The sequence below is a fragment of the Salmo salar genome, chromosome 03, assembly GCF_965601325.2.
Source record: "Salmo salar chromosome 03, fSalSal1, whole genome shotgun sequence".
Classification (NCBI taxonomy): Eukaryota; Metazoa; Chordata; class Actinopteri; order Salmoniformes; family Salmonidae; genus Salmo; species Salmo salar.
This window is the reverse complement of record NC_138293.1, coordinates 100,484,959-100,510,312: the sequence shown is the minus strand read 5'-3', so window position 1 is coordinate 100,510,312 and position 25,354 is coordinate 100,484,959. Positions and strand designations below refer to the sequence as shown.

At 37.0% G+C, this 25,354-nt stretch overlaps 1 protein-coding gene across 6 annotated transcripts in view; it reads right to left on the bottom strand.

Annotated features, from left to right (window-relative positions):
* The window catches only part of LOC106601965 (RNA binding protein fox-1 homolog 1), a 365,104-nt gene that overhangs the window by 193,802 nt on the left and 145,948 nt on the right, over positions 1–25,354 (bottom strand). For 2 of the 6 annotated variants that reach the window (XM_045715915.2, XM_045715916.2), the window contains exon 1: positions 21,662–22,182. The exons of 1 other annotated variant lie outside the window; for it this stretch is intronic. In XM_045715915.2, the coding sequence (XP_045571871.1) occupies positions 21,662–21,796 (135 nt within the window). In that variant the 5' untranslated portion in view covers positions 21,797–22,182. Of the gene's footprint in view, positions 1–21,661; positions 22,199–25,354 lie in introns of those variants that run through there. 3 more of the 6 variants (XM_045715918.2, XM_045715917.2, XM_045715921.2) reach the window with 3 other exon arrangements.

The window sequence follows — 25,354 nt, the reverse complement described above, 5'->3', positions numbered from 1 at the left end:
ACACCAGACTAATATACACCATACAACCCCTACCAACACTACCAACACCAGACTAATATACACCATACCACCCCTACCAACACTACCAACACCAGACTAATATAAACCATACAACCCCTACCAACACTACCCAACACCAGACTAATATACACCATACAACCCCTACCAACACCAGACTAATATACACCATACAACCCCTACCAACACCAGACTAATATACACCATACAACCCCTACCAACACCAGACTAATATACACCATATAACCCCTACCAACACTACCAACACCAGACTAATATACACCATATAACCCCTACCAACACTACCCAACACAAGACTAATATACACCATACAACCCCTACCAACACCAGACTAATATACACCATACAACCCCTACCAACACTACCAACACCAGACTAATATACACCATACAACCCCTACCAACACTACCAACACCAGACTAATATACACCATACAACCCCTACCAACACTATCAACACCAGACTAATATAAACCATACAACCCCTACCAACACTACCCAACACCCGACTAATATACACCATACAACCCCTACCAACACCAGACTAATATACACCATACAGCCCCCACCAACACCAGACTACTATACACCATATAACCTCTACCAACACTACCAACACCAGACTAATATACACCATATAACCCCTACCAACACTACCAACACCAGACTAATATACACCATATAACCCCTACCAACACCAGACTAATATACACCATATAACCCCTACCAACACCAGACTAATATACACCATATAACCCCTACCAACACCAGACTAATATACACCATATAACCCCTACCAACACTACCAACACCAGACTAATATACACCATACAACCCCTACCAACACCAGACTAATATACACCATACAACCCCTACCAACACCAGACTAATATACACCATATAACCCCTACCAACACTACCAACACCAGACTAATATACACCATATAACCCCTACCAACACTACCCAACACCAGACTAATATACACCATACAACCCCTACCAACACCAGACTAATATACACCTTACAACCCCTACCAACACTACCAACACCAGACTAATATACACCATACAACCCCTACCAACACTACCAACACCAGACTAATATGCACCATACAACCCCTACCAACACCAGACTAATATACACCATACAACCCCTACCAACACCAGACTAACATAAACCATACAACCCCTACCAACACTACCAATACCAGACTAATATACACCATACAACCCCTACCAACACTACCAACACCAGACTAATATACACCATACAACCTCTACCAACACTACCAACACCAGACTAATATACACCATACAACCCTACCAACACTACCAACACCAGACTAATATACACCATACAACCTCTACCAACACTACCAACACCAGACTAATATACACCATACAACCCCTACCAACACTACCAACACAAGACTAATATACACCATACAACCCCTACCAACACCAGACTAATATACACCATACAACCCCTACCAACACCAGACTACTATACACCATATAACCTCTACCAACACTACCAACACCAGACTAATATACACCATATAACCCCTACCAACACTACCAACACCAGACTAATATACACCATATAACCCCTACCAACACCAGACTAATATACACCATATAACCCCTACCAACACCAGACTAATATACACCATATAACCCCTACCAACACCAGACTAATATACACCATATAACCCCTACCAACACTACCAACACCAGACTAATATACACCATACAACCCCTACCAACACCAGACTAATATACACCATACAACCCCTACCAACACCAGACTAATATACACCATATAACCCCTACCAACACTACCAACACCAGACTAATATACACCATATAACCCCTACCAACACTACCCAACACCAGACTAATATACACCATACAACCCCTACCAACACCAGACTAATATACACCTTACAACCCCTACCAACACTATCAACACCAGACTAATATACACCATACAACCCCTACCAACACTACCAACACCAGACTAATATGCACCATACAACCCCTACCAACACCAGACTAATATACACCATACAACCCCTACCAACACCAGACTAACATAAACCATACAACCCCTACCAACACTACCAATACCAGACTAATATACACCATACAACCCCTACCAACACTACCAACACCAGACTAATATACACCATACAACCTCTACCAACACTACCAACACCAGACTAATATACACCATACAACCCCTACCAACACTACCAACACCAGACTAATATACACCATACAACCTCTACCAACACTACCAACACCAGACTAATATACACCATACAACCCCTACCAACACTACCAACACAAGACTAATATACACCATACAACCCCTACCAACACCAGACTAATATACACCATACAACCCCTACCAACACTACCCAACACCAGACTAATATACACCATACAACCCCTACCAACACTACCAACACCAGACTAATATACACCATACAACCCCTACCAACACCAGACTAATATACACCATACAACCCCTACCAACACTACCAACACCAGACTAATATACACCATACAACCCCTACCAACACCAGACTAATATACACCATACAACCCCTACCAACACTACCCAACACCAGACTAATATACACCATACAACCCCTACCAACACTACCAACACCAGACTAATATACCCCATACAACCCCTACCAACACCAGACTAATATACACCATACAACCCCTACCAACACCAGACTAATATACACCATACATCCCCTACCAACACTAGACTAATATACACCAAAGAACCCCTACCAACACTACCAACACCAGACTAATATACACCATACAACCCCTACCAACACCAGACTAATATACAGTATACAACCCCTACCAACACTACCAACACCAGACTAATATACACCATACAACCCCTACCAACACTACCAACACCAGACTAATATACACCATACAACCCCTACCAACACCAGACTAATATACACTATACAACCCCTACCAACACTACCAACACTACCCAACACCAGACTAATATACACTATACAACCCCTACCAACACCAGACTAATATACACCATACAACCCCTACCAACACCAGACTAATATACACCATACAACCCCTACCAACACCAGACTAATATACACCATACAACCCATACCAACACTACCAACACCAGACTAATATACACAGTACAATCCAGAACTAATCTAGAACTAAACCATCTAGAAATAGCAATGTAGAGATAAACCATCTAGAGATACACATTCTAGAAATACACCACGTAGAACTGCACCACCTAGAAATACACCATCTAGAGATACACCCTCTAGAACTACACCATCTAGAGATACACATTCTAGAACTACACCACCTAGAACTACACCATCTAGAGATACACATTCTAGAACTACACCCTACAGAGATAAACCTTCTAGAACTACACCATCTAGAGATACACCATATAGAACTACACCATCTAGAGATACACATTCTAGAACTACACGACCTGGAGATAAACCTTCTACAACTACACCATCTAGAGATACACCTTCTACAACTACACCATCTAGAACTACACCATATAGAGATACACATTCTAGAACTACACCATCTAGAGATACACAATCTAGATCTACACCACCTAGAGATACACCTTCTAGAAATACATAATCTAGAACTACACTACCTAGAGATACACCTTCTAGAACTACACCATATAGAACTCCACCATCTAGAGACACATATTCTATAACTACACCATCTAGAGATACACCATCTATAACTACACCATCAAGAACTACACCATCTAGAGATACACCATCTAGAGATACACATTCAATAACTACACCATCTGGAGTTGCACCATCTAGAACTACACCATCTAGAGTTACACCATATGGAAATACACCATCTAGAGATACACATTCTTGAACTTGGGTCAAATGTTTCGGGTAGCGTTCCACAAGCTTCCCACAATAAGTTGGGTGAATTTTGGGCCATTCCTCTTGACAGAGCTGGTGTAACTGAGGCAGGTTTCTAGGCCTCCTTGCTTGCACACGCTTTTTCAGTTCTGCCCACACATTTTCTATAGGATTGAGGTCAGGGCTTTGTGATGGCCACTCCAATACCTTGACTTTGTTGTCCTTAAGCCATTTTGCCACAACTTTGGAAGTATGCTTGGGGTCCTTGTCCATTTGGAAGACCCATTTGTGACCAAGCTTTAACTTCCTGACTGATGTCTTGAGATGTTGCTTCAATATATCCACATCATTTTCCATCCTCATGATGCCATATATTGTGTGAAGTGCACCAGTCCCTCCTGCAGCAAAGTACCCCCACAACATGATGCAGCCACCCCCGTGCTTCACGGTTGGGATGGTGTTCTTCGGCTTGCAAGCGTCCCCCGTTTTCCTCCAAGCACAACGATGGTCATCATGGCCAAACAGTTCTATTTTTGTTTCATCAGACCAGAGGACATTTCTCCAAAAAGTATGATCTTTGTCCCCATGTGCAGTTGCAAACCGTAGTCTGGCTTTTTTATGGCGGTTTTGGAGCAGTGGCTTCTTCCTTGCTGAGCGGCCTTTCAGGTTATGTCGATATAGGACTCGTTTTACTGTGGATATAGAGACTTTTGTACCTGTTTCCTCCAGCATCTTCACAAGGTCATTTGCTGTTGTTCTGGGATTGATTTGCACTTTTCGCACCAAAGTACGTTCATCTCTAGGAGACAGAACGCGTCTCCTTCCTGAGCGGTATGACGGCTGTCTGGTCCCATGGTGTTTATACTTGCGTACTATTGTTTGTACAGATGAACGTGGTACCTTCAGGCGTTTGGAAATTGTTCCCAAGGATGAACCAGACTTGTGGAGGTCTACATTTTCTTTCTGAGATCTTGGCCAATTTCTTTTGATTTTCCCATGATGTCAAGCAAAGAGGCACTGAGTTTAAAGGTAGGCCTTGAAATACATCCACAGGTAGACGTCCAATTCATTCAAATTATGTAAATTAGCCTATCAGAAGCTTCTAAAGCCATGACATCATTTTTTGGAATTTTCTGGAATTTTCCAAGCTGTTTAAAGGCACAGTCAACTTAGTGTACGTAAACTTCTGACCCACTGGAATTGTAATACAGTGAATTAAAAGTTAAATAATCTGTCTGTAAACAATTGTTGGAAAAATCACTTGTGTCATGCACAAATTAGATGTCCTAACCAACTTCCCAAAACTATAGTTTGTTAACAAGACATTTGTGGAGTGGTTGAAAAACGAGTTTTAGTGACTCCGACCTAAGTGTATGTAAACTTCCGACTTCAACTGTATATGTATATATATATAATGTATGGGGTAGATCAGCTTTAAAATTGCAGATAGATTTTGGCTTCCATCAATGTAATTGTTGTCATAATGTCCAATCCCCCATATATTTTTGTACAAATATATAAAATATACATGTTTAAAAAAATATATATATTTCCTTTATTACCCTCCAGCCCTACCCCCCCTGCCCTAATTTTAGTAAACTAATGAACAACACCACTAGGCTTCTACTTCCAGCTTAAACATACTATATACATTTTACAGACACAATCTATTTTACAATAGTTATCTTTTGTTTGTTTTTAGTCTCACCCTTCAGCTCCACTCAACCCCTGCCATCTTTCTCTTAACACCATCCATATTGGATTTCTATTTGCCAACATATTTTACAACTGTGCTGTGATGTTTCACTAAAGTTCTGAACTTTTCTATTTTCATAGTTTCTACACATTCTAAATGAAAGATAAACTTTTTTGTTATGAGTATTATTATATTTCTGATCGATTGACTATGACTTTATTTAATTAAATTTTTACCCCTTTTTCTCCCCAATTTTGTGGTATCCAATTGGTTGTTACAGTCTTGTCCCAACGCTGCAACTCCCGTACGGACTTGGGAGAGGCGAAGGTCGAGAGCCGTGCGCCTTCCGAAACACAACCCAACCAAGCCGCACTGCTTCTTGACACAATGCCCACTTAACCCAGAAGCCAGCCGCACCAACGTGTCGGAGGAAACACCGTACACCTGGCGACCGTGTCAGCGTGCACTGCGCCCGGCCCGCCACAGGAGTCACTAGTGCGCGATGGGACAACTACATCCCTGCTGGCCAGTAACAACAGCGTATGTGATATCCAAAAAAAATGGTGCAAAAAGGGGTCAATGCAGATTAACGTGGAGCTCTCTCAACCTTTTAACAAAGGAGTTAATTAGAAAACATAATTCTGGATGCGGAGTTAAATTAGCTGTCTGATTCATCAGGGGAGGGAGGGGGGAATGATTTCACAGTTTAATTAAGGATAATTGTTAAATACACGACAGTCATTGTCACGTCTGCTCCCGCTCTCCCCAACCCCCTCTGGCGCTTGAGGGCGCCAGGCAGCCCTGCATCACGCACTCCTATTATCCATTACACACACCTGCCTTCCCTCGTCACGCACATCAGTGATATTGGACTCACCTGGACTCACTCATCATCTGTTTATTTCCTCCCCTATATTTGTCAGTTTCCTCCCCTATATTTGTCAGTTCCCCAGCTCCGTTCCATGCTGCTGCATTCATTGTTTTTTGTTTGTGTTTCCCGTGTGCTGACGCTGTTCCTGTCTCGTTCCATGTCCGTTCTATATTAAATGTTTGACTCCCCGTACCTGCTTCGTCTCTCCAGCATCATCCCATGTGACAGTCATTTCAAATGTGACTTATGCATCGATAATAAACAAGGAGTAGCAGCAGTGTAAAAAAGGGGGTGATAGCCTACCTACCACCTAAACGACACGTATAACAGTAAAAGTATATTTCTATGGTTTATACGGCATACTTGCACCAGCAGACCGATCAATATTACATCTGATAGCAATATAGATACGTCCCACATCCTAAATGATACACATGTACAAAAATATGTACGTATGAAATATGTCATATTTGCTTACTACACGGGCCGTTGTCAAAGTGCACTAAATAGGGAATAGAGTGCAATTAGGTCTGGTTGATGAGAATGAAGTGTGAACACCCTGATATCTCTCATCTCAGACACTGTTTAAAATAACAGATCTGATATCCTGATATCTCTCATCTCAGACACTGTTTAAAATAACAGATCTGGGGTCCTGGGAGGCGCAGTGGTCAAAGGGGTTTGATTCCAGGCTGTCACAGCCGGCACTGTCCGGGGTAGGGGAGGGTTTGGCCGGTGGGGCTTTCCTTGGCTCATCGTGCTCTAGCAACTCCTTGTAAAAGGGCCAGGCAGACGGCAAGCTGACTCCGGTCGTCATTCGAGCAGGGTTTCCTCCAACACATTGGGGTGGCTGACATCCAAGTCAAGCAGGCGGTGTGATAAGGCAGCCAGGCGGGTCATGTTTCAGAGGACACATGACTTCACCTTCGCCTCTCCCAAGCCCATTGAGGAGTTGCAGAGATGAGCCAAGGGACCAAATTCAGGGAGAAAATGGGGTAAACAAATACACTTGTGGCCAAACACCTTTGAACACGCCTGTTCAGAGTCAGGCCTGGTTAGTACAGGGAGAACGTCTGTTCAGAGTCATGCCTGGTTAGTACAGGGAGAACGTCTGTTCAGAGTCAGGCCTGGTTAGTACAGGGAGAACGCCTGTTCAGAGTCATGCCTGGTTAGTACAGGGAGAACGTCTGTTCAGAGTCAGGCCTGGTTAGTACAGGGAGAACGCCTGGGAATACCAGGTGCCTTAAGCTCAAAATGTAAAAACAAATTATAATAATAATAAAAAATAAAAAAAGATCTGATTCGCCAATATTTCTGTTTGTTCCAGAACCATACTAGAGACACATCACCCTGATCTTTCCAGGTAAATAAAACATGTTCCAGAACCATATTAGAGTGATGTCGCCCTGATCTTTCCAGGTAAATAAAGCATCAGATGAAGAATAGCAGATGAAGAAAAGTGAAAAGGGGAGAAAATAGTAGATATACATGAACTGCCTTGTAATATGACGTATCCAGTGAAGTCTAATGCTTTGAAACGATCTCACATTTAAGAGAACAGAGATTATCTCCTTTGAAACCTCTACTTCAAACAAATGGAGAGTGTGTATTCAGAAGACAAGTCCATGTAGTAACATTTAAAATCCCCAAACTATGACATGTTTTGTGCAACTTTAATCACACAATCCCAAACTATTCTGTTCTGCTCTACACTGTTCTATTCTATCCGGTTCTACACTGTTCTATTCTATTCAGTTCTATACTGTTCTATTCCATTATATTACATTGTGTTCTGTTATATTCTACTATTTTCTATTCTGTTCTCTACTGTTCTATTCTATTCTGTTCTATTCTACACTGTTCTATTCTATACCATACCTTTCTAATCTGTTCTATACGGTTCTATTCTATACCATACCTTTCTCTTCTGTTCTATACTGATGCATTCTGTTCTATTATATTCTGTTCTAAACTGTTCTATATTGTTCTATTCTATTCTGTTCTATTCTATACTGTTCTATTCTGCTCTATTATTTTCTGTTCTATACTGTTATATTATATTCTGTTCTAAACTGTCTATATTGTTCTATTCTATTCTGTTCTATTCTATTCTATACTGTTCTATTCTGTTCTATTCTTTTCAGTTCTATACTGTTATATTATATTCTGTTCCATTCTATTCCATACCTTTCTAGTCTGTTGTATACTGATATATTATGTTCTATTCTGTTCCATACTGATATGTTCTGTTCTATTCTATACTGTTCCATTCTGTTCCATACTGATATGTTCTGTTCTATTCTGTTCTATTCTATTATGTTCTATACTGTTCTATTTGATTCTGTTCTATACTGTTCTATTCTATTATGCTCTATACTGTTCTATAGTGTTCTGTTCTGTTCTATTCTATTCTGTTTTATTTTATTCTGTTCTGTTCTATACTCTTCTGTTCTATACTGTTCTGTTCTATTATGTTCTATATTGTTGTATTATATTATGTTCTATACAGCTCTATACTGTTCTGTTCGATACTGTTCTGTTCTATTATGTTCTATATTGTTATATTATATTCTATACAGCTCTATACTGTTCTGTTCTATTCTGTTCTGTTCTATACTGTTCTGTTCTATTCTGTTCTATATTGTTCTATTATATTATGTTCTATATAGCTCTATACTGTTCTGTTCTATTCTGTGCTATACTGTTCTATTATATTATGTTGTATACAGCTCTATACTGTTCTGTTCTCTTCTATTCTGTTCTATTATATTATGTTCTATACTGTTCTATACTGTTCTATTTTATTGTGTTCTGTTCTGTTCAATACTGCTCTATTCTATTCTATTCTATTCTATTCTGTTATTTTCTGTTCTATTCTATTCCATTAAGTGCCTCTCTGTGAGCTGTGGCCAAACTGTAGTGTATCTGTCGATTCCAGAGATGACAATCTGAGTAGAGAGAAGATGGGAAATCTGATTAGAAATCTACCCAATGTATCTGTCTGTGTACATTTCACTACTAATCTACCCAATGGATCTGTCTGTGTACATTTCACTACTAATCTACCCAATGGATCTGTCTGTGTACATTTCACTACTAATCTACCCAATGGATCTGTCTGTGTACATTTCACTACTAATCTCATTACACACTTTTCAATTCACTTCACTGGTAATGATAACAACAGTAGTTTTAATCTACTGAGTCAGTTTGTATGTGTGTGTGTGTGTGTGTTGTGTGTTTGTGTGTGTGTGTGTGTGTGTGTGTGTGTGTGTGTGTGTGTGTGTGTGTGTGTGTGTGTGTGTGTGTGTGTGTGTGTGTGTGTGTGTTAATGGGCCTAGCAGAGGAACTCTGTTCAAGCACATATCTATTCATTTAGATACTGATCTCACCAAAGATTTCTCCTTGATCATATTTTTTGTCTTTCATCCTCCCTTCCATGATGAAAACAATCGATCTACGTATCTCTCTCTGTATTAATGTATCTATGTATCTCTCTCTGTATTAATATATATATTTATCTCTCTGTATTAATGTATCTATTTATATCTCTCTGTATTAATGTATCAATTTATATCTCTCTGTATTAATGTATCTATTTATCTCTCTCTGTATTAATCTATTTATTTATATCTCTCTGTATTAATGTATCTATGTATCTCTCTCTGTATTAATGTATATATTTGTCTCTCTGTATTAATGTATCTATTTTTATCTCTCTGTAATAATGTATCTATGTATCACTCTCTGTATTGATTGTATCTATGTATCTCTCTCTGTATTAATGTATCAATTTATTGCTCTCTGTATTAAAGTATATATTTATCTCTCTCTGTACTAATGTATCTATGTATCTCTCTCTGTATTAATGTATCTATTTGTCTCTCTGTATTAATGTATCTATTTATATCTCTCTGTATTAATGTATCTATTTATCGCTCTCTGTATTAATGTATCTATGTATCTCTCTCTGTATTAATGTATCTATTTATCTCTCTCTGTATTAATGTATCTATTTATCTCTCTCTGTATTAATGTATCTATTTATCGCTCTCTGTATTAATGTATCTATTTATCACTCTCTGTATTAATGTATGTATTTATGTCTCTCTATTAATGTATCTATTTATCGCTCTCTGTATTAATGTATATATTGATCTCTCTCTGTATTAATGTATCTATTTATGTTTCTCTGTATTAATGTATCTATTTATCTCTCTCTGTATTAATCTATATTTTTATATCTCTCTGTATTAATGTATCTATATATATCACTGTCTGAATTAATGTATCAATGTATCTCTCTCTGTATTAATGTATCTATTTATTGCTCTCTGTATTAATGTATCTATTATTCTCTCTCTGTATTAATGTATCAATGTATCTATCTCTGTATTAATGTATCTATTTATTGCTCTCTGTATTAATGTATCTATTTATCACTCTCTGTATTAATGTATCTATTATTCTCTCTCTGTATTAATGTATCAATGTATCTATCTCTGTATTAATGTATCTATTTAACTCTCTGTGTATTAATGATTCTATGTATCTCTCTCTGTTTTAACGTATCTATGTATCTCTCTCTGAATGAATGTATCTATTTATCTCTTTCTGTAATAATGTATCTATGTATCTCTCTCCGTATTAATATATATATACAGTGGGGCAAAAAAGTCTGTGTTGCCCAGCGACAGCCCCAAAACATCACTGCTCTAGAGGAGATCTGCATGGAGGAATGGGCCAAAATACCAACAACAGTGTGTAATAACCTTGTGAAGACTTACAGAAAACGTTTGACCTGTGTCATTGCCAACAAAGGGTATATAACAAAGTATTGAGATAAACTTTTGTTATTGACCAAATACTTATTTTCCACCATAATTTGCTAATAAATTCATAAAAAATCCTACAATGTGATTTTCTGGATTTTTTTCTAATTTTGCCTGTCATAGTTGACGTGTACCTATGATGAAAATTACAGGCCTCTCTCATCTTTTTAAGTGGGAGAACTTGCACAATTGTTGGCTGACTAAATACTTTTTTGCCCCACTGTATATATGTATCTCTTTCTGTATTAATGTATCTATTTATATATTTCTTTTTTAATCTATCATGGTATCTATCTCTGTGTTAATATATCTATTTATCTCTCTCTGTATGAGTCTAATTATATCTATCTGTATTAAAGTATCTGTTTTAGCACTCTCTGTATTAATGTATCTATGTACCGCTCTATGTATTAATGTATCTTTTTATCTCTCTGTGTATTAACATATCAATGTATATCTATCTGTATGAATGTATTTACTTATCTCTCTCTGTATACATGTATATATTTATCTATCTCTGCATGAATGTATCTATTTATATATATCTATATTAATGTATCTATTTATATTTCTCTGTATCTCTCTCTGTATTAATCTATCAATTTATCTCTCTCTGTATTCATCTAATTATCTCTATCTGTATTAATGTATATGTTTTACCTCTCTCTGTATTAATGTATATATGTATATCTCTCTGTTTTCATGTATCCATTCATCTCTCTTTGTATTCATGTATCCATTCATCTCCCTCTGTATTAATCTATCCATTTATCTCTCTCTGTATTAATCTATCCATTTATCTCTCTCTGTATTATTCTTGATCTATCTAGTGACAATACCACTGGGTTAAATAACAGATGTAGTTCTGTCTAGAGACAATACCACTGGGTTAAATAACAGATGTAGTTCTGTCTAGAGACAATACCATTGGGTTAAAGAATGGATGTTGTTCTTTCCTCCAGATATAAAAGCAATTAACTGGTGGCATAATGTAATTTGTATCGGCTGAGGAAAAGGTTAGGAATGTCACTAGAGGTTTATGGTTTAGCCAGCTGAGAGAGAGAAAGGGAAGGAGAGAGAGAGATGGAGAGAGAGAGAAAGAAAGAGAGAGCGAGATGGAGAGAGAGAAAGAGTATATTATTCTATATAATGTCAAATGTGTCAAAAAAAGCCTAGAAAATTAGGAAAAGTTTATTATGTACACCAGCCCCGTTCACGAAAATGGTTTGCTCTTCCAGACAGTGAGTCACGTGGCCGTGGCTTGTTATATAAAGCAGGAAGACAGGCACCAAGGCATTCAGTTACTGTTCCATCAAACGTTAGAATGGGCAAAACCAGTGACCTAAGTGTCTTTGAGCGTGGTATGAGAATCTGTGCCAGGCGGACCGGATCCAGAATCTCAGAGAAGTCCGTCCTCCTGGGCTTTTCACGCACGACAGTGTCTAAGGTTTACCGAGAATGGTGCGACAATCAAAAAACATCCAGTAAGCGGCGGTCAGCGGCGGTCCTTTGGGCGAAAACAGCTCATTGATGAAGGAGAATGGCAAGAATGGTGCAAGCTAACAGGCGGACCACAAACAGTAAAATAACAGAGCAGTACAATGCATCTCAGAACGGGCAACTCCTCGGTCCTTGTCACGGATGGACTATTGCAGCAGACGACCACACCAGGTTCAACTCCTATCAGCTAAAAACAAGAACTGGGCACGCGATCACCAACACCGGACAATTGAGGAGTGGATGAATCCTGGTCCGACGAATCCGGGTGTCTGGTCCTACGAATCTCACTTCCTGTTACGTCATGCTGATGGCAGAGTCAGGATTTGGCGTAAGCAGCATTAGTCCATGGCCCCATCCTGCCTGGTGTCAACAGTACAGGCTGGTGGTGGTGGTGTAATGGTGTGGGGAATGTTTTACTGGCACACGTTAGGTCACTTAATAAAAGGGGGTGGTGGGGGGATAGTCAGTTGTCCAACTGAATGTATTCAACTGAAATGTGTCTTTCACATTTAACTCAACCACTCTGAATCAGAGAGGTGCAGGGAGCTGCCTTAGTCGACATCCACGTCTTCGGTGGCCCGGGGAACAGTGGGTTAACTGCCTTGCTCAGGGGCAGAATGACAGACTTTGACCTTGTCAGCTCAGGGATTTGATCCAGCAACCTTCCGGTTACTGGCCCAATGCTCTAACCACTAGGCTTCCTTCCTGACTACACATTGTTTACAGAACACAGCAACTAACATGATGGTAGGTCAACATGATGGTAGGTCAACATACTAACATGATGGTGGGTCAACATACTAACATGATGGTAGGTCAACATCAAGGTAGGTCAACATGATGGTAGGTCAACATACTAACATCAAGGTAGGTCAACATGATGGTAGGTCAACATACTAACATGATGGTAGGTCAACATACTAACATGATGGTAGGTCAACATACTAACATGATGGTAGGTCAACATACTAACATCAAGGTAGGTCAACATGATGGTAGGTCAACATACTAACATGATGGTAGGTCAACATGATGGTAGGTCAACATACTAACATGATGGTAGGTCAACATACTAACATGATGGTAGGTCAACATACTAACATGATGGTAGGTCAACATGATGGTAGGTCAACATACTAACATGATGGTAGGTCAACATGATGGTAGGTCAACATACTAACATGATGGTAGGTCAACATACTAACATGATGGTAGGTCAACATACTAACATGATGTAGGTCAACATACTAACATGATGTAGGTCAACATACTAACATGATGGTAGTCAACATACTAACATGATGGTAGGTCAACATGATGGTAGGTCAACATACTAACATGGTGGTAGGTCAACATACTAACATGATGGTAGGTCAACATCAAGGTAGGTCAACATACTAACATGATGGTAGGTCAACATACTAACATCAAGGTAGGTCAACATACTAACATGATGGTAGGTCAACATCAAGGTAGGTCAACATACTAACATGATGTAGGTCAACATACTATCAAGGTAGGTCAACATACTAACATGATGGTAGGTCAACATCAAGGTAGGTCAACATACTAACATGATGGTAGGTCAACATACTAACATGATGGTAGGTCAACATACTAACATGATGTAGGTCAACATACTAACATGATGTAGGTCAACATACTAACATGATGTAGGTCAACATACTAACATGGTGGTAGGTCAACATACTAACATGATGGTAGGTCAACATACTAACACACACATGGCCACATTTGACCACAGGTATAATATAGCTAGATGGTCCTAGTCTCCACATTTCATCTCGGACTGCATTTCATTAAATGGATTTAGTCTTTATTTATAGAGAATCCCGAATTAGATGTTTCCCTGTGTTACAAACAATAACCAAGATAGTATCAAACCATATGAAAATCGGCATAGAATAATCTCATTTAGCCTAGGCCTATACTCAGACATAGGCTAACTATTGTAATATAGTCATGAATATTTTCTCATATAAAACATGACATGTAATTTAGACTAAAAATGTGAATATTTCCTCATATAAAACATGACTGATGTAATTTAGACTAAAAACATGAATATTTCCTCATATAAAACATGACTGATGTAATATAGACATATTTCCTCATATAAAACATGACTGATGTAATATAGACATATTTCCTCATATAGAAACATGACTGATGTAATATAGACATATTTCCTCATATAAAACATGACTGATGTAATATAGACATATTTCCTCATATAGAAACATGACTGATGTAATATAGACATATTTCCTCATATAAAACATGACTGATGTAATATAGTAATGAATATTTCCTCATATAAAACATGACTGATGTAATATAGACATATTTCCTCATATAAAACATGACTGACGTAATACAGACATATTTCCTCATATAGAAACATGACTGATGTAATATGGACATATTTCCTCATATAGAAACATGACTGATGTTATATAGTCATGAATATTTCCTCATATAAAACATGACTGATGTAATATATTCATGAATATTTCCTCATATAAAACATGACTGATGTAATATAGACATATTTCCTCATATAAAACATGACTGATGTAATATAGACATATTTCCTCATATCGAAACATGACTGATGTAATAGTCATGAATATTTCCTCATATAAAACATGACTGATGTAATATAGACATATTTCCTCATATAAAACATGACTGATGTAATATAGACATATTTCCTCATATAAAACATGACTGATGTAATATGGTCATGAATATTTCCTCATATAAAACATGACTGATGTAATATAGACATATTTCTTCATATAAAACATGACTGATGTAATATAGACATGAATATTTCCTCATATAAAACATGACTGATGTAATATAGACATATTCCTTCATATAAAACATGACTGATGTAATATAGACATATTTCCTCATATAAAACATGACTGATGTAATATAGACATATTTCCTCATATAGAAACATGACTGATGTAATATATTCATGAATATTTCCTCATATAAAACATGACTGATGTAATATAGACATATTTCCTCATATAGAAACATGACTGATGTAATATAGTCATGAATATTTCCTCATATAAAACATGACTGATGTAATATAGACATATTTCCTCATATAGAAACATGACTGATGTAATATAGTCATGAATATTTCCTCATATAAAACATGACTGATGTAATATAGACATATTTCCTCATATAAAACATGACTGATGTAATATAGACATATTTCCTCATATAAAACATGACTGATGTAATATAGACATATTTCCTCATATAGAAACATGACTGATGTAATATAGTCATGAATATTTCCTCATATAAAACATGACTGATGTAATATAGACATATTTCCTCATATAAAACATGACTGATGTAATATAGACATATTTCCTCATATAGAAACATGACTGATGTAATATAGTCATGACATATTTCCTCATATAAAACATGACTGACGTAATATAGACATATTTCCTCATATAAAACATGACTGACGTAATATAGACATATTTCTTCATATAAAACATGACTGATGTAATATAGACATATTCCTTCATATAAAACATGACTGGTGTAATATAGACATATTTCCTCATATAAAACATGACTGACGTAATATAGACATATTTCTTCATATAAAACATGACTGATGTAATATAGACATATTCCTTCATATAAAACATGACTGATGGAATATAGACATATTTCCTCATATAGAAACATGACTGATGTAATATATTCATGAATATTTCCTCATATAAAACATGACTGATGTAATATAGACATATTTCCAAATATAGAAACATGACTGATGTAATATAGAGATATTTCCTCATATAAAACATGACTGATGTAATATAGACATATTTCCTCATATAAAACATGACTGATGTAATATAGTCATGAATATTTCCTCATATAAAACATGACTGGTGTAATATAGACATATTTCCTCATATAAAACATGACTGATGTAATATAGACATATTTCCTCATATCGAAACATGACTGATGTAATATAGTCATGAATATTTCCTCATATAAAACATGACTGATGTAATATAGACATATTTCGTCATATAAAACATGACTGATGTAATATAGACATATTTCCTCATATAAAACATGACTGATGTAATATAGACATATTTCCTCATATAAAACATGACTGATGTAATATATACATATTTCCTCATATAAAACATGACTAATGTAATATAGACATATTTCCTCATATAGAAACATGACTGATGTAATATATTCATGAATATTTCCTCATATAAAACATGACTGATGTAATATAGACATATTTCCTCATATAGAAACATGACTGATGTAATATAGTCATGAATATTTCCTCATATAAAACATGACTGATGTAATATAGACATATTTCCTCATATAAAACATGACTGATGCAATATAGACATATTTCCTCATATAAAACATGACTGATGTAATATAGACATATTTCCTCATATAGAAACATGACTGATGTAATATAGTCATGAATATTTCCTCATATAAAACATGACTGATGTAATATAGACATATTTCCTCATATAAAACATGACTGACGTAATATAGACATATTTCCTCATATAGAAACATGACTGATGTAATATGAACATATTTCCTCATATAAAACATGACTGACGTAATATAGACATATTTCCTCATATAAAACATGACTGATGTAATATAGTCATGAATATTTCCTCATATAAAACATGACTGATGTAATATAGACATATTTCTTCATATAAAACATGACTGATGTAATATAGACATATTTCCTCATATAAAACATGACTGACGTAATATAGACATATTTCTTCATATAAAACATGACTGATGTAATATAGACATATTCCTTCATATAAAACATGACTGATGTAATAAAGACATATTTCCTCATATAGAAACATGACTGATGTAATATATTCATGAATATTTCCTCATATAAAACATGACTGATGTAATATAGACATATTTCCAAATATAGAAACATGACTGATGTAATATAGTCATGAATATTTCCTCATATAAAACATGACTGATGTAATATAGACATATTTCCTCATATAAAACATGACTGACGTAATATGGACATATTTCCTCATATAGAAACATGACTGATGTAATATGGACATATTTCCTCATATAGAAACATGACTGATGTAATATAGACATATTTCCCCATATAAAACATGACTGACATATTTCCTCATATAGAAACATGACTGATGTAATATAGACATATTTCCTCATATAAAAACATGACTGATGTAATATAGACATATTTCCTCATATAAAACATGACTGACGTAATATAGACATATTTCCTCATACGGAAACATGACTGATGTAATATATTCATGAATATTTCCTCATATAAAACATGACTGATGTAATATAGACATATTTCCTCATATAAAACATGACTGATGTAATATAGACATATTTCCTCATATAAAACATGACTGATGTAATATAGACATATTTCCTCATATAAAACAGGACTGACGTAATATAGACATATTTCCTCATACAGAAACATGACTGATGTAATATAATCATGAATATTTCCTCATATAAAACATGACTGATGTAATATAGACATATTTCCTCATATAAAACATTACTGATGTAATATAGACATATTTCCTCATATAGAAACATGACTGATGTAATATAGTCATGAATATTTCCTCATATAGAAACATGACTGATGTTATATAGACATATTTCCTCATATAGAAACATGACTGATGTAATATAGTCATGAATATTTCCTCATATAGAAACATGACTGATGTTATATAGACATATTTCCTCATATAGAAACATGACTGATGTAATATAGTCATGAATATTTCCTCATATAAAACATGACTGATGTAATATAGACATATTTCCTCATATAGAAACATGACTGATGTAATATAGTCATGAATATTTCCTCATATAAAACATGACTGATGTAATATAGACATATTTCCTCATATAAAACATGACTGATGTAATATAGACATATTTCCTCATATAAAACATGACTGATGTAATATAGACATATTTCCTCATATAAAACATGACTGATGTAATATATTCATGAACATGTCCTCATATAAAACATGACTGATGTAATATAGTCATGAATATGTCCTCATATCAAACATGACTGATGTAATATAGACATATTTCCTCATATAGAAACATGACTGATGTAATATATTCATGAATATTTCCTCATATAAAACATGACTGATGTAATATAGACATATTTCCTCATATCAAACATGACTGATGTAATATAGACATATTTCCTCATATAGAAACATGACTGATGTAATATAGTCATGAACATTTCCTCATATAGAAACATGACTGATGTTATATAGACATATTTCCTCATATAGAAACATGACTGATGTAATATAGTCATGAATATTTCCTCATATAGAAACATGACTGATGTAATATAGACATATTTCCTCATATAAAACATGACTGATGTAATATAGACATATTTCCAAATATAGAAACATGACTGATGTAATATAGACATATTTCCTCATATAAAACATGACTGATGTAATATAGACATATTTCCTCATATAAAACACGACTGATGTAATATAGTCATGAATATTTCCTCATATAAAACATGACTGATGTAATATAGACATATTTCCTCATATAAAACATGACTGACGTAATATAGACATATTTCCTCATATAGAAACATGACTGATGTAATATGGACATATTTCCTCATATAGAAACATGACTGATGTTATATAGTCAAGAATATTTCCTCATATAGAAACATGACTGATGTTATATAGTCATGAATACTTCCTCATATAAAACATGACTGATGTAATATAGACATATTTCCTCATATAAAACATGACTGATGTAATATAGACATATTTCCTCATATAGAAACATGACTGATGTAATATAGACATATTTCCCCATATAAAACATGACTGATGTAATATAGACATGAATATGTCCTCATATAAAACATGACTGATGTAATATAGACATATTTCCTCATATAGAAACATGACTGATGTTATATAGACATATTTCCTCATATAGAAACATGACTGATGTAATATAGTCATGAATATTTCCTCATATAGAAACATGACTGATGTTATATAGTCATGAATATTTCCTCATATAAAACATGACTGATGTAATATAGACATATTTCCTCATATAGAAACATGACTGATGTAATATAGTCATGAATATTTCCTCATATAAAACATGACTGATGTAATATATTGATGAATATTTCCTCATATAAAACATGACTGATGTAATATAGACATATTTCCTCATATAAAACATGACTGATGTAATATAGACATATTTCCTCATATAGAAACATGACTGATGTAATATAGACATATTTCCTCATATAAAACATGACTGATGTAATATAGACATATTTCCTCATATAGAAACATGACTGATGTAATATAGTCAAGAATATTTCCTCATATAAAACATGACTGATGTAATATATTCATGAACATGTCCTCATATAAAACATGACTGATGTAATATAGTCATGAATATGTCCTCATATCAAACATGACTGATGTAATATAGACATATTTCCTCATATCAAACATGACTGATGTAATATAGACATATTTCCTCATATAGAAACATGACTGATGTTATATAGACATATTTCCTCATATAGAAACATGACTGATGTAATATAGTCATGAATATTTCCTCATATAGAAACATGACTGATGTTATATAGTCATGAATATTTCCTCATATAAAACATGACTGATGTAATATAGACATATTTCCTCATATAGAAACATGACTGATGTAATATAGTCATGAATATGTCCTCATATCAAACATGACTGATGTAATATAGACATATTTCCTCATATCAAACATGACTGATGTAATATAGACATATTTCCTCATATAGAAACATGACTGATGTTATATAGACATATTTTCTCAAATAGAAACATGACTGATGTAATATAGTCATGAATATTTCCTCATATAGAAACATGACTGATGTTATATAGTCATGAATATTTCCTCATATAAAACATGACTGATGTAATATAGACATATTTCCTCATATAGAAACATGACTGATGTAATATAGTCATGAATATTTCCTCATATAAAACATGACTGATGTAATATATTGATGAATATTTCCTCATATAAAACATGACTGATGTAATATAGACATATTTCCTCATATAAAACATGACTGATGTAATATAGACATATTTCCTCATATAGAAACATGACTGATGTAATATAGACATATTTCCTCATATAAAACATGACTGATGTAATATATTCATGAATATGTCCTCATATAAAACATGAGTGATGTTATATAGACATATTTCCTCATATAGAAACATGACTGATGTAATATATTCATGAACATGTCCTCATATAAAACATGACTGATGTAATATAGTCATGAATATGTCCTCATATCAAACATGACTGATGTAATATAGACATACTTCCTCATATCAAACATGACTGATGTAATATAGACATATTTCCTCTTATAAAACATAACTGATGTAATATAGTCATGAATATAGGCCACAAGCATATTTTGTCATATACAAATAGCAGAGAGCAGCACCATTTTCCCACGATCTAGAGATATTTTTCTCAACTGGAGCAAAATCACACACGCACACACACGCAGCCCAGCCACTCACCTGCTGGAGGTACATAAAGGTGAGAGCAGCGCAGGACAGTTGAGGACACATGTCTACGTTGGGCATCGCAACGCACGTTCCTCCCGTCAGGGGATGCTGCATTCTGTGCGAGGAGGCGGCGTACAGGGCTTGCATGCAGCGCGTGAGTCCCGATGCCTGAACCCGGTTTGTCTGTCTGTATTTTCTGTCCGCGTGCTGAAATGCGGTGCGGTGGGCCCGGTCCCGTTATTTCTTTACCGATGTCAGCCGAGGTTTAACGTTCACCGGGTTGTTGTGTGGATTTATTTTCAGTGCCCGGACAGTCCCGTGTCTTGCGCAATAGAATAACGGTCACGTCGAGTGCGCGCTGAGTGGGACAGCCTTTCGCGTGCAGAGGAAAGCCGACGAAGAGAGTTTGTGTGTGTCCGTGTGTGCGCACTGCTGCAGTGCGCGCGCGTGTGTGTGTGTGTGTGTGAAGAGATGGCGTGCCGAAGCAGCCCGCCTGCTACAGAGCTATGAGAGAATGTGAGTTTGTGTGTATGGAGGGAGGAAATAGAATGCCTGTGTGCATCTCGTGCCCACTGTAAATGTTGCAAGCTCTCTCTCTCTCTCTCTCTCTCTCTCTCTCTCTCTCTCTCTCTCTCTCTCTCTCTCTCTCTCTCTCTCAGGCGGATGAACTTCTCTGCCACCGGGCTCTGTTATATGCTGACTGTCTTTTCCCGTTACCGGTTCTTCTCGGGCCATCATCCAACGACCGACTTGCCAAAACACCTACTCAACCTCCCTTGCACACTTTCACTATTATAAAGGGATTCAGCCATAGCCACAGTGTGTGTGTGTGTGTGTGTGTTTGTGTGTGTGTCATGTAGAGGAGAAGGATGCAACGGAGGACCAGGAGAAGTGACGGCGACTCACCGATCACGGAGCCGTGTTTTGGGCTGGGGCGCCTGGACTGTTGAGAGCTGAACGGAAGTGTTTCTGGGGCCCTGGCTGCTCAACAGAGATGGTAAAGAGATGATGCAGCAATGGGTCGATTTAACAAATTATTGTAAATATCTACGAATGCAATTTGGATTGTTACACATCATGAACAAAGTTTTAAACGAATAAAGTGTAACCTAATGTCAAATCGATAGTAATTCATTAATGAATTAGGGCAAACAATTTACTAAAAACTAAGTTAGTTAAAATCGAATATCATCTGAGCTTGTTTTTCCTCAAATAGTTTGCTTGTTTGTTATTGTACCCAGTAACACAGCCAAAATGAAATAAAAATGACCACATAAGCTCATGAATGTTCTTCTGCAAAAAAGGAAAATGTAAAAGCCACTTACTCACAGAAAGTCAAACAAAATCTGAAAGAAATGCATCAATTAAAAGCATCTGAAAGCTTCTCATGAAACATCAATTACATTGATTGGAGAAAAACAACACACTCTCTCTCTTTCTCTCTCTTTCGCTCTCCCTCGCTCTTTCTCTCGTCCTCTCCCGTTCTCTCTTCTGCTCTCTCTCTCTCTAAATAATGCATCATAATAAACTTAAACAGGGCCGCAACATCTGTGAATAATCTAAAAACTAAATGTCTACAGACAGACGACTCCATCACAACAAAACCTTCTCTTCACACAACCATAAACAAACCTATTATCTATCAAATCAAAAGAGTTGATTTGTTAAAAGAGAGAGAGAGAGAGACAGAGAGAGAGAGACAGAGAGACAGAGAGACAGAGAGAGAGACAGAGACAGGGACAGAGACAGAGACAGGGACAGAGACAGGGACAGAGACAGAGACAGGGACAGAGACAGAGACAGGGACAGAGACAGGGACAGAGACAGGGACAGAGACAGAGACAGAGACAGAGACAGGGACAGAGACAGAGACAGGGACAGAGACAGAGACAGAGACAGAGACAGAGACAGAGACAGAGAAAGAGAGCTGTGTTGTTCTAAACTCTAAAGGTCTCCTTCTATTCGGTTCATTGTGTGTCTGAGTGCACGTGTGTCGTAAAAAGCTACACCAGCGGGGCAGTGATGGCATTTTATAGTGAAAGGCTGAGTGGCAGGGTGAGATATGATAGTGAAAGGCTGAGTGGCTGGGTGAGATTAGATTATGAAAGGCTGAGTGGCTGGGTGATATTAGATAGTGAAAGCCTGAGTGGCAGGGTGAGATTAGATAGTGAAAGGCTGAGTGGCAGGGTGAGATTAGATAGTGAAAGGCTGAGTGGCTGGGTGAGATTAGATAGTGAAAGGCTGAGTGGCTGGGTGAGATTAGATAGTGAAAGGCTGAGTGGCTAGGTGACATTAGATAGTGAAAGGCTGAGTGGCTGGGTGAGATTAGATAGTGAAAGGCTGAGTGGCTGGGTGATATTAGATAGTGAAAGGCTGAGTGGCAGGGTGAGATTAGATAGTGAAAGGCTGAGAGGCAGGGTGAGATTAGATAGTGAAAGGCTGAGTGGCTGGGTGAGATTAGATAGTGAAAGGCTGAGTGGCTGGGTGAGATTAGATAGTGAAAGGCTGAGTGGCGGGGTGACATTAGATAGTGAAAGGCTGAGTGGCTGGGTGAGATTAGATAGTGAAAGGCTGAGTGGCTGGGTGAGATTAGATAGTGAAAGGCTGAGTGGCAGGGTGAGATTAGATAGTGAAAGCCTGAGTGGCTGGGTGATATTAGATAGTGAAAGGCTGAGAGGCAGGGTGAGATTAGATAGTGAAAGGCTGAGTGGCTGGGTGACATTAGATAGTGAAAGGCTGAGTGGCAGGGTGAGATTAGATAGGGAAAGGCTGAGTGGCAAGGTGAGATTAGATAGTGAAAGGCTGAGTGGCAGGGTGAGATTAGATAGTGAAAGGCTGAGTGGCTGGGTGAGATTAGATAGTGAAAGGCTGAGTGGCAGGGTGAGATTAGATAGTGAAAGCCTGAGTGGCTGGGTGAGATTAGATAGTGAAAGGCTGAGTGGCAGGGTGAGATTAGATAGTGAAAGGCTGAGTGGCTGGGTGAGATTAGACAGTGAAAGGCTGAGTGGCTGGCTGAGATTAGATAGTGAAAGGCTGAGTGGCAGGGTGACATTAGATAGTGAAAGCCTGAGTGGCTGGCTGAGATTAGATAGTGAAAGGCTGAGTGGCAGGGTGAGATTAGATAGTGAAAGCCTGAGTGGCTGGGTGAGATTAGATAGTGAAAGGCTGAGTGGCTGGGTGACATTAGATAGGGAAAGGCTGAGTGGCAGGGTGAGATTAGATAGTGAAAGGCTGAGTGGCAGGGTGAGATTAGATAGTGAAAGGCTGAGTGGCAGGGTGAGATTAGATAGTGATAGGCTGAGTGGCTGGGTGACATTAGATAGTGAAAGGCTGAGTGGCTGGGTGAGATTAGATAGTGAAAGGCTGAGTGGCAGGGTGAGATATGATAGTGAAAGGCTGAGTGGCTGGGTGAGATTAGATAGTAAAAGGCTGAGTGGCTGGGTGAGATATGATAGTGAAAGGCTGAGTGGCTGGGTGACATTAGATAGTGAAAGGCTGAGTGGCTGGGTGAGATTAGATAGTGAAAGGCTGAGTGGCAGGGTGAGATATGATAGTGAAAGGCTGAGTGGCTGGGTGAGATTAGATAGTAAAAGGCTGAGTGGCAAGGGTGAGATTAGATAGTGAAAGGAAGAGTGGCTGGGTGAGATTAGATAGTGAAAGGCTGAGTGGCTGGGTGACATTAGATAGTGGAAGGCTGAGTGGCTG